General features: G+C 39.5%; 1 protein-coding gene across 2 annotated transcripts in view; it reads right to left on the bottom strand.

The window, feature by feature from the left end:
- NEDD1 (NEDD1 gamma-tubulin ring complex targeting factor) overlaps window positions 1-18,351 on the bottom strand; it is a 63,792-nt gene that overhangs the window by 10,684 nt on the left and 34,757 nt on the right. For both annotated transcript variants that reach the window (XM_021006440.2, XM_021006438.1), the window contains 5 exons: window positions 17,789-17,975; window positions 13,088-13,222; window positions 3,935-3,982; window positions 3,526-3,728; window positions 1,137-1,293 (listed from right to left, as the gene is read on the bottom strand). In XM_021006440.2, coding sequence (XP_020862099.1) covers window positions 1,137-1,293; window positions 3,526-3,728; window positions 3,935-3,982; window positions 13,088-13,222; window positions 17,789-17,975 — 730 coding nt within the window. The remainder of the gene's footprint in view (window positions 1-1,136; window positions 1,294-3,525; window positions 3,729-3,934; window positions 3,983-13,087; window positions 13,223-17,788; window positions 17,976-18,351) is intronic.

The raw sequence follows: 18,351 nt of genomic DNA, 5'->3' as shown, positions 1-18,351 counted from the left end.
TCATAGCATTGTTGTGAGGATCACATGAGGTAACCATGGCACTCTTCAAACATTAGTCATTATGATGAACATTAGCATCTTGCCTATCTTGGACTGAGTCTCTCTTACGTGTCTGTCCTGCTCTTTCCAGTCTGTCCTCCTAGAGAAGATAAATGAAAACTAGGAGCTGCCCAGCTCTGCCTTTTCTGTCATATGTTTACATTAAACCATCATCCCCAACAGCGATCCTCTTCCTTCCTTGTTCTGATTACTTTCCAAAGCCCTCTGATGCCCTTTGTGCCTTTCACAAGAGTCAGATCACTCCAGGCATTAGCTTTTCTGATACAGCCCTTGCAGGTCCACATTAGCTGGACTACTCATTGGTTACATGTCTCCTCTCCCAGCGGCTGAATACGTCCTCCTAAAACCTGAGCCCACTGGAGGATGCCCCATGCAGTCACAGTGGCTTCTTTGGAGTCTTGTCTCTTTCTTACCCATCAGTGTTATTCCTTTGTCTATTACTGGAATTTCACATTGTGAGATCATGTGAAATTTTTGGTAATTTGATCACTGGATATTTTTTGATAATTTTTAAACACGAAACTGTCCATCCCTTTTCCTTTCGCAGTCTCTGGTGGTGGTGTGATGCCAATCACTTTTCTTAGCTCTTCAAAGGCTGCTTTCCTATAGTCCAAGGTACATTTCTCACGATGCCCAGCATCCCCTTCCCTTCCCTTCCCTTCACTATTATAAACTCTAAGATTACAAGGGTTACCTAGTCAAGCTACAGTGACTCGTATCTGAAAAAAGGCTCTAGTGCATGAGAATCACCTTACAGAAGTTGCTGGATCCTGGAAAATGTAATGAAATAGTACAGCTATATTTGCTGATTCACATATAATGATAACTTCTTCCTGTATTCTTCCAAAAACTGAAAACAAAGTCACCTTGGGCATGTGAACTAAACCTAAATACAACCCTGGGAAATATTTAAATAAATAAAAATGTATCCTAAAAAAGAATACCACATATCCCAAACCTCTTTTCCAAACTCAGTGCTCTCTACTGTATTATCTAAATTTTCCAAGTTAATTTCTAAAATTTTTGAATCCATGTACACATAGAGAAGACATCAATAAGCAGTTTTATGCACTTACTAGCTACGGTAGCTCCACTGATTGGAGATTCGTGTGTCAAATGGCCTTGAATTTCTCTCTCTGGCCTTTCTGTTTTCTCAGGACTTCTCGTTGCATCAGAGGCTGGGGAGGTATTCAGATTTCCAGATTCAGCACCAGAGGAGATGAACTTGGCAAGCTTCAAATTTACAATAACAAGTCATTTTAGCAATACATTTGTAGCTTCCAATTTTTAAAAATATATTAATCTATGTCAACAGAGTTTTATCTTCTTTTTGGGATTGGAAAAGAAGTGGGAAAGAAAGTCAGAAAAAAAGTAGTATTTGGGCCAATTATTAAGATAAATCTTACTAGAATGTTCGAACTAGACTCACTGACCTCCTCAACAAATACAAAAACAGACTGTTTGTGACAGCCTAATAAAGAAAAATCCAGTCATCCTGAACATTTATTCCTAAATATCATTTTCAATAGAAATACTATCTGCCAAAATAGGATTCCTTGTGAGAATAAAGTATAAGTTTCACTCATCCCATAAATATCTGTTAAGCAGTTTAAGCAGCACTTTCATTCTTCTTGAACAACATGTATATTGATTGCTTCCTTCCCCTCAAGAGAGAAGCGGTGGCCTACAGGTACAGAATGATACATCTTCTATCCATGGCAGTCTCTGACAGTTTTATAAAGCCGTGTTTTTGTTGGTTTTGTTACTGTTAGAAGGAAGTTACTATGGCAGATATCACTGAAATAACTATTGGAAAATGGCTATGATATTTTAAAAAATTACACTAATAAAATATTTTAATCACCTGCTTTAACACATTTAGTATAGCTTGAGACTACAATGGTGCCCTTCACATGAATAGAAATCATATTGTAATGTGTGACTATTTAGCTACAACTCACTGGCCTTTCTGCATAATGTTTTCACTAGTGCCATCTCTTATGAAGAAGCAAGTTTTTGTAGAAAATAAAACGATTTAAGTCAAGCAGGCTAGATTCTAGTCTTGGTGCCACTGATCTGCTACACAGCTGAGTCTAAATTACTTAAATTACTTGGTATTTTACATTACAATGGATATAAGTTCCAGGTAAATAGGGGTGAAGAGTAATCTGAAATCCACTTATAAAGCACCTCGTTTTTAAAGGAATAAAGAAAATTTAGCCAATCTGAAAGCTGTGAGGTGGTACTTCAAAGTCGTTTTAATTTGCATTTCTCTAATCAATAGTGATTTAGAGCACTTTTTCATATGACTATAGATAGCTTTGGTTTCTTTGTCTGAAAATTGCCTGTTCATATTCTTTGACCGTTTATCAACTAGGGAATGACTTGTATTCTTATAAATTTGATTCAGTTCTCTACATATTTTAGAAATGAGGCCTTTATCAGATACTTGCTACAAAAATTTTCTTCACAATTTTTTGCTTTCCTTCTAATTTTGGCTCATTGGATTTGTGCAAAATTTTTCTTAACTTCACATAATCAAAATCATCCACTGTAAGTTTTGTAATGCTCTCCCTGTCTTGTTTGATCCTAAATTCTTCCCTTATCCATAGATCTGACGAGTAAACTATCCTATGCTCTTCTAATTTGCTTATGGTAAAACCATTTATGTGTCAATCATTACCCATTTTGACCTTATCTTCACATATGGCATGAGATGTTGGTCTATACCCAGTTTCTGCCATACCGTTTTCTGATTTTCCTAGTACTTTTTGTCAGATAATGAGTTTTATGTACCAAAAGCTTGGATCTTTGGGTTCATCACATACTAGATTACTATTTGCCTCCAGTCTTACACTAACTAACATCAAGTGTTACTTTAAAATTATTGAAGACTATTTTTAAAATCATGTCTAATTCCCTCAGTTATTTCAAACGCACTGAGTCAGCTTCAGACTCTCAAGAGACATCCAAAGATGGGCCTTTACCACATATTTACTGCGGCCTGCCTCACGTGACCCAGCAAGTGTGCCTCTATGCACCAACAATACCATTTCCAACAGCCTTCTAACAACAAAGTTCACTGTCCTCCATTCAGGTCATACTCCAATTCCTCATGGTGTAGTGGAGGCGACTGTGAATTCCTGAACACCCTAACACCGGTCCATAAATTCTGTCAGGTTTTACAAAGCACGAAAACCTTGGAGACAGACTCAGAGATAGATTATATGCCTGCTAGCTGAGAGGCAGCCTTGCTAATTCAGCACTAGAGGTGGGCCAGCAGGTGTTGAATCTCTTTGGCCAATGAAACCCATGAAGACTAAAGGTGCAAAAACATCTTAAACTGCATCAAGAGAGCATTAGCCAAACCTATAAAATCAAGAATCTGGTTAAGTGTTGAAATACATTACCAAACAAAAACTCAAACAAAAAACCAACCTGATGGAAATTCTCCTGCAAAGATACCTGTTTTAAGGGTTCCCTTGATTCCTGTTTTCCCAGCTGCATCTTCTTATTCTCAGTTGCTGTATCTTGACTTTCATTCTCTTCTGTAAGTGGGAATTCCATTGAGACATGAAGAGAGCTATGATGTGATCCTGGCGTGTTTGTACTTGACGGTTGTTTCCTTGTTGGAAACATCGCATTTAACTGTGGGAGAAAGTCTAGGCCTAAAAAGAAGGGAAAAGGATTTTTTTGTACATGATTGATACTATCTGTAATCTATACTCCATTCCACAAAACAACAGGTGTTTAAACAGTTGTTATAAGTAACAAGAAAAATTATTAACTTCACATAAGTCTTAATTTTTAATATAAATCTCTCATAAAAGTCTTCTATATCAAGATGGGGGGAAAGTGTTGCAAAAGTTCCTACCATCTCCTCTGGCAACAGAGTCCTCACTTGCCTTGTAGACAGCAGCATCTATAAAAAATTACACAATAAAGAAAAAAGTGAAAACAAAGCCAAGGTTCACATTCCCCTTCTTCATTATGAAGCCTCTTAAGGGAAACAAAAAAGAAAATTAGCAGAGGACAAGGAAAGGATTAGAGTTGGTACTTTCCTCTTCATTTCTTCAAGTGGCAGCTACAAGACAATTTAAAAAAAAACAACCCACAACTCTATCACGCGTGTTCATTTTCTTTCACTATCAATAACTTATTTATTTTACCTTAGATCAGACTCATTTATCAATATATACAAATGAAACTCCCTTTGGAACAAAGAAAATTTAAGCAAGACTGACCCTACTAAGCAACTGTCAGTATATGCATCATTCCATAGTCCCCCACATTTTAAAAAAAATGTACAAAGTACATTTCCTCTTTTTTCCGTGTAGGTTCATTTAAATAAGACTGGTAATGTCATACTTAAAGAAGGGTCCTAAAGGTCAGGAGAAATGTGTTCTAACCCTGACTCATTACATACCAGTGAGTAAACTTAAGAAAGTTATGGTTTCTCCAAATCTCAGTTTTATACTACCTATAAAATGGAAATAATGTTACTTGTCCTGCCCATCTCACATGGTTATTGGGAAGACCAAGAGAGATAATATGGTTTGAAATACTTCAAAATTGATTTTAAAAATGTATACAAGCATAAGACATTCTTTCATTTTTTAATTAAATTTCACTTTATTTTCAAAGACGTGCCTTTTCTCATCTTCCCATCTCTAAAACAAAAACCCCTGTTTACAAACATATATAGTCAAACAAAACAAATTCCTTTATTGGTTAGGCCCCCAAAAATGTTTTTCAATCTGCACTCTGAGTCTACCACCTGAGCAGCATGTCTTATCCTGAATGTAAGGTATTCTTTTAAACAATGTCATGTTCACTGCTGGTCTGTTCTCACCTCTATCATGTGACTCCCATGTCGTCCTATTCTGCCTGGCCCCTTTTCTTTGAGTTAAGGAAATTTGTTTTTAGTTTCTTTTTTTCCAGACTCGATGATTTCTCTTTAACACATATTTTGTAATCTCCCACCTCCCATCTGCCAAGCTATCTCCTTCCCCACATTCAAAACTCAACTCAAACAAGTCATATGGCTGAGTTGAAGCATAGGGAATATGGAAAAAAAAAACAGGTGAAATACGGCTGCAAAGGAAGGGTGGAGTTAGTTTATAGAAAGGCTTGAAAGTCATACTGTTGGTTCTGTTTGTTAGGCATTGGGCAGCCACCGAAAATTAACAGGGAGATAATGTCATAAGCTCTGTGAAGTTATGAATATCAATTTGGTTAACAAATGGGCACACAATACCTAGCAATCCTTTCATTCAATTTTAATTGAATCAAGGGGTTCTAAACCTCCTCCTCCTCTCTCCTTAAGTCATCAAAATTACCATCATGGTCTCCTAGCTCTCTCAACAGATAACCATACTTTACTGAAAAGATTAAGGCCCTCCAGTGTTAAGCTCATTATATTCAATCAACAAAAACTGAAAAATCTCTAAGTCTTCACCCATCCTTTAAGGATGAGGTAGCCCACCTATCTGAAGATACTTGTACCCTTGACCTTGTACCACTACAATTCCCTCTCTCATCTTCAATGTATCCCTCTCTAATGGTTCTTTCCCTACTGCTTGTGAACATGGTCAGGTCCTGTCATTCCCAAAGGCTAGCATTCTATATCTTCTCTCTTCCTATTAATGGTTAAACTTGCAGGAAGAGTAAGTAGGTTAACACTCAGTGCCTCGACTTCCTCACCACCTCAACCTCATGCAAATCTGGCCTCCATTCAAAGCACTCTCTTCAAGTCCATCAATGACATTTTATCCGCCAAACTGAACATCTTCACCTTCTTTCCTTCCCCAGCTTCCAGGGCAGTGTTCATGGTTTCTCTCTTTTTGTCTAATCACGCCTCTGCTTGGCAGCCCTGCTCTGGTTCATCATACCACTCTCTCCTTGTCAGTAAATGCAGGCTTGTTCCCAAGGCTCTGTCCTCAGTCATCTTTTCTCAATACTCTGATGGCTTTAATTATATCCCCTCTCTGTAGCTAACTATCAAATCTATCTATCAATTTTTTATCTCTTTCCTGGCTACGGTGCACACCCAAACGCTTGGAAATCTCTACGTGGTGACATCATACTGGTATCTCAAAATGCCTGACTGAATTTCTATCTCACCATGAAAAAAACCTTTCTTTCTTCCCAGCTTCTGGATTTCCACTATTGGCACCATTATCCCCCAAATCACCCAGGCTTAAAACCACAGTTATCTTTAATTCTTCTTTTTTTCTTCCAAGCCACATCCAGTAAGTCTTAATTGACTCCACTTTGTTGTTGTTATTGTTGTTACTGTTCTTAGGACGAGTTTAATCGAGCTACAAAAATGTCAAATGTTCTTTCGACTCAAGACCCAGCTATGGTACAAACCTTGTTAACACACTACTTGGTCATTAGAGAGGGCGAGGGAGAAGACACAGCATTCCTAATCCAGCTGCCAGGCTGCCCAAGAGCCACATTACAATGCCTTGGCCCAGGCTACTAATTAGGGTCTTGGAGTTTCAGAGCATCGTGGAGGTAGTGAGTATTTGTTTGTTCTTCTGTACGTCAAGGCAACAAGCTAGGTCAGCTTCCCCAAGGTGCCTGGCAGAAAGCAGCTCCCTTCTGCTTGGAGGAACATTCCTTACTCCTCTAGATACACAGCTTACAGCTGCGCACACTTCACTATGCTGTCTACAGGTTGAAAGGCCAGTATTCATCTCAGAGAGGTCCATAGGAAGGTGATCTGCAAAGGATCCCCTTCTCATCAATGATGAAAAGACCTCTGAGTGAAATGTATTTCGCTTTGCAGCTAGAAAGGCTGATGTCTTTGAACTGCTCATCTGACATGGCAGCTGCTGCTTTGAAGCCTGGGGCTGGATACCCAATTCGGGCATTTCACACTGACAGCAACCACTCCACAGAATTCTGACTCCAACCCTAATTTCTAACTCCACCACCTGAGGAGGTGAGCAAGTAGCAGCCCCCAACTCTACTTCTGAAATCTCTCTCACACCTGGCCTCTCCTCTCACTTGGTTTCTCCTCTACCACCTTCCTCCCTAGTCCACACCCTTACCATGAACTATAGCAACATGTCTAAAGGGGCTTCCCACCTCCAATCTCCTTCCCTTCTACATCACACAACTGCCCAAATAAATGTGCCAGAAAAGTAAAGATCTTAGTTATGACATTTCCCTAATAAGGAACCTTCCCCATGAGTTCCTCCTACCACAGGTCAACTCTCTTCAGATTGGCTTTTAAGTACTGAACTAAAAAGCTCCAATCTACCTTTCCAAACACATTTGACAACCCTCTCCCTCTTCACATACTCCACGTTCCAGCAATACTGATTACTCATGGTTCTTCCATGCAGATGACTCCCATACTGGAAACACATTGGTCTTACCCTCACTTGCTGAAATCTCACACTGCCTTTAAGGTCCAGACTTCTGCTTCTCATTCCTCCACAAATCCTTCCTTCTTCTTTTCTCTCGCTATACTTTTTTTCTTGGTGAACTCATCAGCTTCCATTGGTTTACTTATCACTTCTATGAAGATCACTCATAGATCTACATATTTAGCCCCAGTCTCTCCCCTGACCTTCAGTCCAACATCAGGAACTAAGAACTCTACATTTCAAACCAGATGTCCCAGAAGCACTTCAAATGTAACTTGTCCTACTATATTTCTCAAAAACTCTAGTCTTCTTCCCAACTCATCTTTCATAGAAATGAGGATCACCCTGAGAGTCTCCCGAGTCTGTAAGCTGGTTTTCTCACTCTTGCTTGTTCTACATATCTAACGAGTTCCAAAATGTCACCGTGCTTGCTTTACTTCTCTTGCCTCAGTGATTCAATGGCCTCCTAACTGTTCTTCCCACCTCCAATCTCTCTCTACTCTACAGACTCCGAACAGCTGCCAAAGTGCTTCTCCTCAGTGCTGCCCTCACCACATTCACTCTCCTCTTTAACACACTGCTCTACGATCAAATACAGACTCTGCCTAGCCTCTAAAACCCTTTAGAGCCTGTCTTTCCTGACTCATTATACATGACTCCCCCACTTCTGGCAGTCAACAATCCAGCCAAGCTGGCCTGCCCGCCATTCCTCACACATTCCGTACTTCTGCACTGGCCATTTCATGCCTTAAACACACTCCCTCCTCGAAAAATCCCTCTATTCCTTTAAAACGTAGTTCAAACAGTTCTCAACCTGGGATACATGAACTTGGATTTTTAAAAATATTTTGACAGCTATTTCAATGTAACTGATTTCTTTTGTAATGCCATTTCTTTTCTATTCTACATTTAAAAACATTATTCTAAGAGGTCCACAGGCTGCACCAGACTGCCCAAGGGGACCAAGAGCTAAAAAGGTTGAGAGCCCCTCTTCTATGTGAAGTCCTTCCTGATCCCTTAAACTGCTAGGACCTTCCCTCTCTCCCTAAACAACCTTCTCTATAAGTGGTATTTACTCTGTGTATACACACTGTCTCCCTTAACAGAATATAAGCTCCTTGAAGTACAGATAATTTTATTCTTTGTATTTATATCCCTTGTGTCTAGCATGGTACTGGGCACATAAGTAGGTACTACATAACAGCATGTAGTAGGCACAGTGACCGGCACATAGTAGGTGCTAAATAAATGGCACATTGTAGGCATGGTGTCTGCACACAGTAGGCACAGTGCCTGGCACACATTAATACTATATAAATGCTTATTTCCTTCCTTTTCCTTCAATGCATGTTGACTGACAAGTCACTCCTTTACACCCTTTGCCCTCCTTTACCACACGTACTCACAGCCTGTGCATTTGTGTGCATGTCATTTACGCCAATAGGGCAGTGCAGATGCACCTTTAAACATCATCTGCATAAAGTACTTAGTTGAATTCTTTGGAGTAAATGAGATTTCCAAAGAATGTAAAGGGTTGAAATAAAGAGGACCAAGGATGGACTCTTGCGGAACCATCCTCTTAAGAAATCAGGAAAAGTAATGAGATAGAAATGAGATAGAAAAGGAACAATGTGTCTTTGAAACTGGGACATCTCTGTAGCTAACAGAAATTGGTCAATACTAGGCTACAGATATGTCAAGGATGAATGGAGAAAAGCCACTGGAATTGCCAATTTGCTCATTACTGAGTGACCTATAAGAAAGTAGAGTCATTACAACCCTAGTAAGGAAGGCTAGTCTTTAAGGGGCTGAAGAATATGTGGTGGTAAGGAAATAAATGGAATCTGTAACTGAGGATTACTCTTTCCAGAGCTTTGGCAGCATATATAAGTGGAGAGAGAGGTGGGAAGGCTGTAGGCTCAGGGGAATAACAAAACTGAGGAAAGATACTTTTAGGATGACCTTTCATATACTTCAGAAATCAACAGACTAGAAAAGCAGGAAATTAAAAACAGAAAAATTAAAAGTAAAAAACTCCACAAAATCAAAAAGTGAACAATTTCTAAGGGTTTCTAGGCAAGGTGCACACTGTGTGTTCTTTGCTGCCTAATATTATAATCTCCAATAAGTCATGCACTGTGTACATCCAGGTATTTAGAACCCTAGTCAGCACACTATGGGTCTGCGGCCTCAAAAACTAATACTGCAAGTCAAACTGTATCCTTTCAAGAATTACAAACTAGAAGAACTAGATTAACCTCCAATGCTATAAAACACTGAACACTAGGCATTAACTTCTAGGCCAATATTTACAACCATGTACTTTGGTAAATAATCATCCATTTGTGCCTCAGTTTCCACATCTGGAAAATGAAGATACTGCCTCATCTGATACACCTAGAATCAAATTTAAAATCTCAGAGCTGGAAAGACCTTGAAGTCACATGATCCAGCCCATTTTCTAAGTCATACATCACTTCTACAACATCACTGACTTAAGTGATTCCAGTGATAAGCATTTCCTGAAGTAGTCCAAAAGCTGCCTCTTTCCAAGCTTTTATCCACTGGCGCTAGTTCTTCCCCTTATAACCAAGTAGACTAAACTGCAACCTCCTTTTATGTGAAAATATTTAAAATTTTTAAAGGCAAAAGAAATCACATCCCACACCCAACTTCACAAGTGTTTTCTTGTCTAAGATAAAATAACTTTGTAACTGGTTCTCAAAAACATATGAATCAACATACAATATCATAAAAGCTCTAAGAGTAGCAGAAGCACTTAGACCACTATTGTGGCTTATAGCCCACAACCATCAACTAGGGAAGCAGCTCCGTGGAGAAAGAGCCAGCCACTTCCACCAAACGCCAACCAAGGGCCAGCCACACGAGCAGGCAGGTCAGGAGAGTGGACACAGAGAGAGACCCTGAGGGAGAGAGGAGGCAGCACGGGCCAGGAAGGTTCAAGCACCATCACCACTACCAACCACATGGACAATCACTGCCCTTCAGATGAAGAGCCTTAGGAACAGCAATGTCCCCTCAAACCATCAGAACTACTTCCAGCCCATCCTCAACAGCTATCACTGTATGAAGAAATCACTGTAGAGAGAAAGTCCACCTTCCTCATCAACACCAAAAACTACTACTGATGAAGTGCCATCAACAGGCCCGGAAGTGGCATCACCACGCACACCCCGACCATCCCACAGACCGCTAGACCTCAAAGGCACCAACTGGGGAAGTCACTCTGGAGAAGAGGTCAGCCATCCCTACCAAGTGACAACCAATCGAAACACCCAGTGCAGACGTGCCAGCCTAGCTGAAGCAGCAAGGCACCCTGAGGGAGACAGAGGAGGCAATGTGGGCCAGGAGAGTTAAACTAAAACCACCACTACCACCTTGACCACCATTGTCTTCTTGGACTCTGACGGAGACAGCCTGGAACTTGAACCCAAAGGCCTCGGGAACAGCAATGCTTCCAGCCCAGTGCTCACAGCCATCACCCTGAGAAGGAATCCCTGTGCAGATGCAGTCTGGGGACTGATCCCACAGAGGTAAGAGCCATGGCTACCAGAGACCAAGAGAGTAAAGTTCTTGCTACCAAAGTCTTTGGCAACCAGAGAGTTTAACATCAGAAAGTGCTACGATGTTATCAGTGGAAAGGACATTAAAGAAGAGGTATGACCAAACATCTGGAGGGTGCACCCTAAAGACCACTGGGCCTTCTATCTGACTTGCATCTGAAACCTTCCATATGCATTGTCCCCATTAGAATGTGGGGTCCTTGAGAACAGGGACCATCTGACCATTCTATTTATATCCCTAATGCTTACTGCACAGCATAAGTGCTTAATAAATGCTTCATTCATTCATTCATTCATCACAGCTATCTTCTTCTGGACAACACTCTCTAAGACATGGTACCTGAAACTGCACAAAATATTCCCAAAGTGCTCTAGTAAGGACAAGGCAAAAAAGGACTGTCATCTCCTTCATTCTAGCCACTACAGTTCTATTAATGGAGCCAAGAAATTTAATTAACTTTTATTTTATGGTTGAGGATGAAAAACTCGGAATCAGGAAGACGTGGGTTCCCTAGGCAAATCATGTAAACTCCATTGAGCATTAGTTTCCTCAACTGTGAACCTTATAAAATTCAAATGTTACAATGTATATAAGGGGCCTTGGAAAATTTAAAGCACTTTAGAAACTCCAGTTATGATTATGATTCATCCATATTAAGTTGGTAATTCACAATATTCTAAGGGTCTTTTTGATAATAACTGAGGTATGCATGGGGCAGCTGGGTGGCAGAGTGAATAGAGCACTGAGCTTGGAACCAAGAAGACTTATCTTCTTAAGTTCAAATCTGGCATCAGACACTAACTAGCTATATGACCCAGGGTAAGACACTTAATCCTGCTTGCCTCAGTTTTCTCATCTGGAAAATGAGCTGGAGAAAGAAATGGCAAACCACGCCAGTATTTCTGCCAAGAAAACCCCACACGGGATCCTGGAGACTCAGACACAACAACAACAAGCCATAAGGTAGATTTCCCTCCCAGCCACAACTCGCATGGTCTTCTGAAGCCACGTGTGGGACTTCGTCTTTGTTTCTAAGTTGCATTTTATTAGATTTGGCAGATCATCTGCCCGGCCCAGATATTTTTTGGATCCTACAGGATTGTTCTGAGAATTGAATAACAACATATATAAAAGAGTTAAACAAATGTACAATATTCCTGGGTACCATCTACCTTTATATCACTTCACCATTTACAAATGAGTTGTGAAAAGGGGGCAAAAGCATCATTAATAGTGTTTTACACACAAGGAAAGAGAATCAGAAGGGTTCAAGTGACCTGTCTAAGGCTATGGACTAGTAAGTGATAGAGCCAGGAGTTTACTCCCTTTCTGAGACCCCAAATTCAGCACCATTTTTTTTCCTTCACAGATAATACGATACTAAAAATCAGTAGACTTAGCTAGCCATAAGAACTGGGAAGAAGCCCAACTCTGGCATTTACCATGTGACCCTAGGAAAGTCACTTCATTTTTCTGAGCCTCAGTTTCCTTATCTGGAAAGGGGGGCAATCCTTACACTACTCCTGGAACTGGTATGAGGAGAGAGCTCCAGCCAAGTGAGCTGTTGTGGTGATCTTTACTATGACCACCCACATTAGACCTTCTTGCCTCTTGATACAAGAGAGTCAGGGGTGCCTGGCTCTGCTACTCATCACCTCTGTGATCTATAGCAAATAACATCCCATCTCTGGCTCAGTTTCCTCCTCCATAAAATGAAGAGGTTGGTTTAGATGGCCTCTGAGGCTCCTCCCAGCCCTAAATCTATAATCCTAGGGATACAACAGTAATTGCATGAAAGCATTCTATTAACATTTTGTTCCAGCAAATACAACATATCAAGAAGAAAGTTGTTACAGGAATTCAGGTGTAAAAGGATCATACTAAATATTCCTTTGCCTCAATCCCTAAACCAACCAGTCTTTCACCATGTTCTAAAGGGGTGAAGAAGTGATCACTAAAGCGGCAATGAGTGCAACTTCACCCACCATCTTTACCTAGGAGGTTTTCTGAATATTATTAATAAATTTTTAAAAAGGGCTCAAAAATGTGAACATAAGACTTACCATCTCTCACTGGTGAGAAGAGGTCCCCTAAACTACTTCTCCCTCCAGAATCCTCTAAGCTGGAGAGATCAGCATTTTTCCCACATTCTGTCTCTCTAGAGGGAATGACATCTGGATTTGTGCTGCGAGGCAAGCCTGAAGAAAAAGATAATAGATATCAAACTAAGTCTTGTGCTACATGGAATTAATTAAAAAGCTGGAAAGCTGCACCTGTGTTCTAGCAGTCTGGCATGTAGTAATGACGTGGCTTCATCAAGAACATTACCACAAACGCTAGTACAAGGGAGCACAGAGGCGAGGTTCCATTTCTTCACAGCATCTTCTGAGTTCTAAAAAGGTGAGTTTTTAAGGGAGTGGAAGGTTACTCTTCCAAGGACCATCATTCTGTTTCTCCTAACCAATTCTGATGGAAATCCTGACTAGAATATGACATACCCTTCTGGGGAGGGGAGGAATGGAATACCAAATGTAATTTAACCTTTCCTTTAAGATTTGTGCCATCACTCAACATCCATTATTATCCTAGGCTGGAATACACTGATAATTCGGGTATTTAGGAACAAATGGGCTCTAAAGGGGGCTTAGAGGCCCCACTATCACAGCAGAAAGCCCAATTTTAGGGCAGGTGCTAAGAGCTGCCTGTTTTGGACCCTCAGTAATTCCCTTCTGCTTTTTCTATCTTAAGAACTATGTTCCAGAAGGTCAAAGTCGCTAAAAGATGCAGGGAATAGGTGGGAATTTACATATTATCTGAAAGGAAGGGCTTTAGTATTTTCTTAGAAGGGAAACTCAATTTTTTTCCAAGCCCTGATGCTGGACCACTAGTTTGGAGGATTATCTGATATGAAACTATGGAACCCAATTATTTATATAATTAGTGCCAGCCAGAAGCCTCCAGGAGAGCCAGGAGCCAAAAGCCAAGATTCACAAGCCTGGCCAAAACAAGGCGCCTTAAACAGCAGCATATCAACAACCTGTGAAGCTTCCAGCTTTCTGATTTTTCTGAAATTATTAGGTGAGCGACAAGAAGACCGTGAGTGAACATCTGACAAACATTTCTGGTAAATGTCCTTCTGGATGTAAGACAAAAACCTGTGCAACCAGACAATTATCACAGTGGTCAGCATTGTAGACATGCACTACAGAGATCCCAGAATATGAGGAGGCGGCTCTTTAGAAATGCCTCCCTTTTAAACAAGCCTGATAAATCTTAGGGAAAAGTTTGAACCACCTAAACCAAAGGAAGAGCTTCCAGCAGGTATTTAATAAAATCCTTTTTTTTTTAACACTAACAGAGATTGTATTATTTATCCTTTAGAATAAAAATAATTGTCTTATAAATTTCTATAAACTTTAAGGTGTATGTAACACAGACAGGGGAGGCAGGAAGGGGAGCAGGGAGGAAAAATCTCAAAGAGGTATGAGACTGATAGAAATTTCTGTTATTCATGAAACAGTATCAAATGACCGCAGGCTCTCCAAATTTAAAGGACGGCACCTCAATCAGCGTTAGTCCACCCTATGTGAAGCATGAATTCCCCAAACATTAATCTCATCCAAAAGTGGTAATTTGGTTTCTGCTTAAATATCTCCAGTAATAAGGAACTCACTACCTGCTGAGAGCAATTGTCACATGGAAATATTTCCTTGCAATTAGCAAAAATCTATCTACCTTCTGCCCAGTAACCTTAGTTCTTCCCTCAGGAGTCAAGCAGTAGAACTGTGATCTTTCTTCTACATAACGGGCATTCAAATATATGAAGATAGCTTTCATGTTCTCTCCCTCCTCCAAAGCATTCTCTTTCTAGGGTAAACACCCCTAATACCCAACTGTGTCTTTCCAGGACAGGTAGTGATCCTGCCAAGTATCATTATAATAGCAAAAGAATACCCAAGCCAAGTAGTGGTAATGATAACATTGATAATATTAACAGGAGTTGTAGCAGCAACAGCATTTTCTAAAACACTCTGAGGTTTGCAAAGCACTTTAGATGTCACCTCATTTGATCCAAATTTCCATCACGAAGCCTACTGAGTTTCATGAATACCATAAAGGATTCTTATAATTTCTAAGAATTATGCATAATTTCAAGATGGTTTACTCAAAATACTATAATACCATAATGGTTTAAACAATAAATATTTTTCTAAAAATGTTACGTGCAAACTCACTCTCAGTATAATGAGTTTAAGCGGCCGAGGGCAGGGGTGGGGAGCCTGCAGCCTTGAAGTCACATGTGGTCCTCTAGGTCCTCAAGTGTGACCCTTCGAATCCAAACTTCACAGACCAGATCTATTTAGATTCAGTCAAAGGGCTACCCTTGTGGACCTAGAGGGTCACATGTGGCCTGAGGCAGCAGGTGGTCCCCACCCCTGGCCTAGAGTCTCTGCTTCTTCACACAGACTCTAAGGTTATTCACATGACAAAGGTTATTAACTAACATGATGAGAACCGTGGCTGGGAAACACTTGTCTTCTCATTTAGAATGTCATGGTTTGCTCCTCCATTTAAAAACAAGAAATCCTCTGGAAAGAAGTGACTAATGGAGCTCGGTCACTTTTGCTCTGGCCCTGTCAGTCTTTTGGTCAAGTTGCTGAATCTCTTTGGGGGTTTAAGCTTTCTCAACAAGTTAAAAGGAGAATTAAATTACGCAACTATCAAAATCCTTCTTGGAGACAAAATTCAATAAATCTATGACTCCTCGTATCCTAGCTTATAAATATAAGGCTTTTCTTAAAGTGCTTAGTTTTGCAAACATGAGTTTTTTTTAAAGGCACATGTTAGGATAGCTATTCTAATCTAGATTATAGTAATGCTGGTCAATGACACTTGTAGACAAATAGTAAACTCTCCATTTCACCCCCAGGGTAATTACCTAATGGATATCTTTAAGCAATACCCTTAGACAGACTGAGGGGGCAGCAAGGTGTCACAGTGGCTAGAGCACTGGGCTTGGAATCAGGAAGACCTGAGTTCCAATCTGGCCTCAGATACTTACTAGCTGTGTGACCCTGGGCAAGTCACTTCATCCTGTTTGCCTCAGTTTCCTTGTCTGTCAAATGAGTTGAAGAAGGTAATGGCAAACCATTCCAGTATCTTTGCCAAGAAAACTCCAAATGGGGCCACAAAGAATCAGACACGACTGAAAACAACTGAACAACAACAATTAGATAAACTGAACTTTTTTTTACTTCCTCAGGAGTATTGTCTTTATTGAACAAGACTTCCAAAAGCTTACATTCAATAGCACTAATTTTATAATTCTTAAAAATAATTACAGTTTGCATAATAAATTAATTCCAAGTCCTGGAAAAAATGACTTAATATTATACTGGAAAAAAACAAAAATTTTTTCCTAAGTGAGCTGAAATGCAATTTCATTGGATTCTATAACGATTAATACTTTCCCCTGTATCAGGACGCATGGGGATAATACAGATATCCAGGGCCAATAAGAAATGACTACTTAGTAGTTTCTCAAAGTACTCATCACCTCAAACATATAAGTGAGAAACAACAACTCATCACATGAGAGTAAGAATGTGGTGGATGGGCTGAGAACTCCACTGTCACCCCACAATGTCAGAGGCAAGGGCCCCATGCATTGGGTAGAGTCCCTGGGGCACATTTACAGGAGGGAACTGAGAAAGAGTGCTCAGGACAGGATGAGATCCTCATCACAAGAAGCAATGTTCAAAGGGATGAGATCACAGATTTATTTGTATATTTTGAAGACTCAACACTCATTACTATCCAAGTCAACAAATATACCATCTATTTTACAATCATGAAGAAAGGCATATTCACAAACTATACAACCCATGAAGAAAATATTTTTGCTAAGCCTCTTACACTTTAAAATTAGGACAGACATATATATAAGTACTTCTATACCAGAAAGTAACTACTATTCTGGAAATGGCCTTGAGCATTGAAGGCATCAATAAATACCTGTTGAATTAGTGAAAAATGGCACCTCCATATGCTCATTTCCATACCAGCACACATTTAGGTTTTTTTCTTTTAATTAGCTGTTGGAAGTTGCTGATGTGACATATTTCTTAGTAGATACTAAAAAGGCTTCCTTCCTTCCTTTCAACAACTTAAGAGTGCAGTACCATTGTACTCTATTGCGGGCAAAAGCAAATGAAACAGTTGGTCAATACAGAAAGAAGCAAAGGAATATCATGGAAAGAAAAAGTTTATCCCAAAGATCTACCTCTAAGTAGTTAAAAAAAAATCTTCCAATGATTTTCATCTATAAAGTCATCATACTTTAAAAGGCAACTTTTCCTTCTTTCCATTTTGAAATGACAATCAGAAATAAACTATAAAGAATGCTCTACTTAACTGGGTAAGATTAAATCCATGTTTGGGGAGAATACTCCATGTTACCGCAACCTCATAAATCTTTGGTCATGCACTGTGCTGTAGTAACCTAAGCACCAAGAATTTCTGTAACCAGCATCATTCTGTCAGTTTGTAGGTAGCCAGTATTCTGTACTGTGCACACTGTTACAGTTTTTAACATCTTTAAAAAAAAAAAGAACCCTAAAACTTTTACTTAAAGTAAATATAAAACGAAAACTAAATTTACTTTAAACAAAAAAAAAATAAGAGTTCAGGGTTTCAGGGAAAATTCTGGCTATATAAATCTGATCAAAAATACTAAAAATATTAAGATACTAAAATAGCTTTACCTGATTTGTCCTGAACAGCCACCGATCCTTTGCCTTCAACTGTGGTCATGAGCTGAGATAAAACAGCAGTACCTGATAGAGGAGCTGGTTCTCTGACAATTCCAGGATTCTGAGCTGGGGTGCTGCTCACTTTACCCGTTCTTTTGTTCAAGGCAGATTTATTTGAAGAGCCTTTATTTAAACTTGACTAAGATATAATAAGGAATAATTTAAAAATTTTTGATCATTAGTACTCCAATCTAAGCAGTAACAGGCCACAAATGCCCTCATTTGTTTTTTGTTTTTGTTTTTTGCTATGGAGGTCAGAGTTCTCCCATATCAATTTCAGCATTTTTATGGCATCTGTGTGGTTTTTTTCTAAGTTACAAAGAAAAGTTTAGTTATTTTAAAAATAGAGGTTTTAGGAGGAAGACAGAATATCTGAGAATTAAATATAGAAATAAAGACAGGAATCTTAAAGATGAAGTTTATCACATGGATATTTAAAAAAACAAGACTACCATTTAAAATTTAATACACAATAACATTATTCGAATCCTATTTTAAGTCTTGAACATGAAGCT

This window comes from Phascolarctos cinereus, unplaced genomic scaffold (genome assembly GCF_003287225.1).
Source record: "Phascolarctos cinereus isolate Bilbo 61053 unplaced genomic scaffold, phaCin_HiC Scaffold_1;HRSCAF=81, whole genome shotgun sequence".
Classification (NCBI taxonomy): domain Eukaryota; kingdom Metazoa; phylum Chordata; class Mammalia; order Diprotodontia; family Phascolarctidae; genus Phascolarctos; species Phascolarctos cinereus.
The sequence above is the reverse complement of the archived record's forward strand: the minus strand, read 5'-3'. Positions and strand labels throughout refer to the sequence as shown.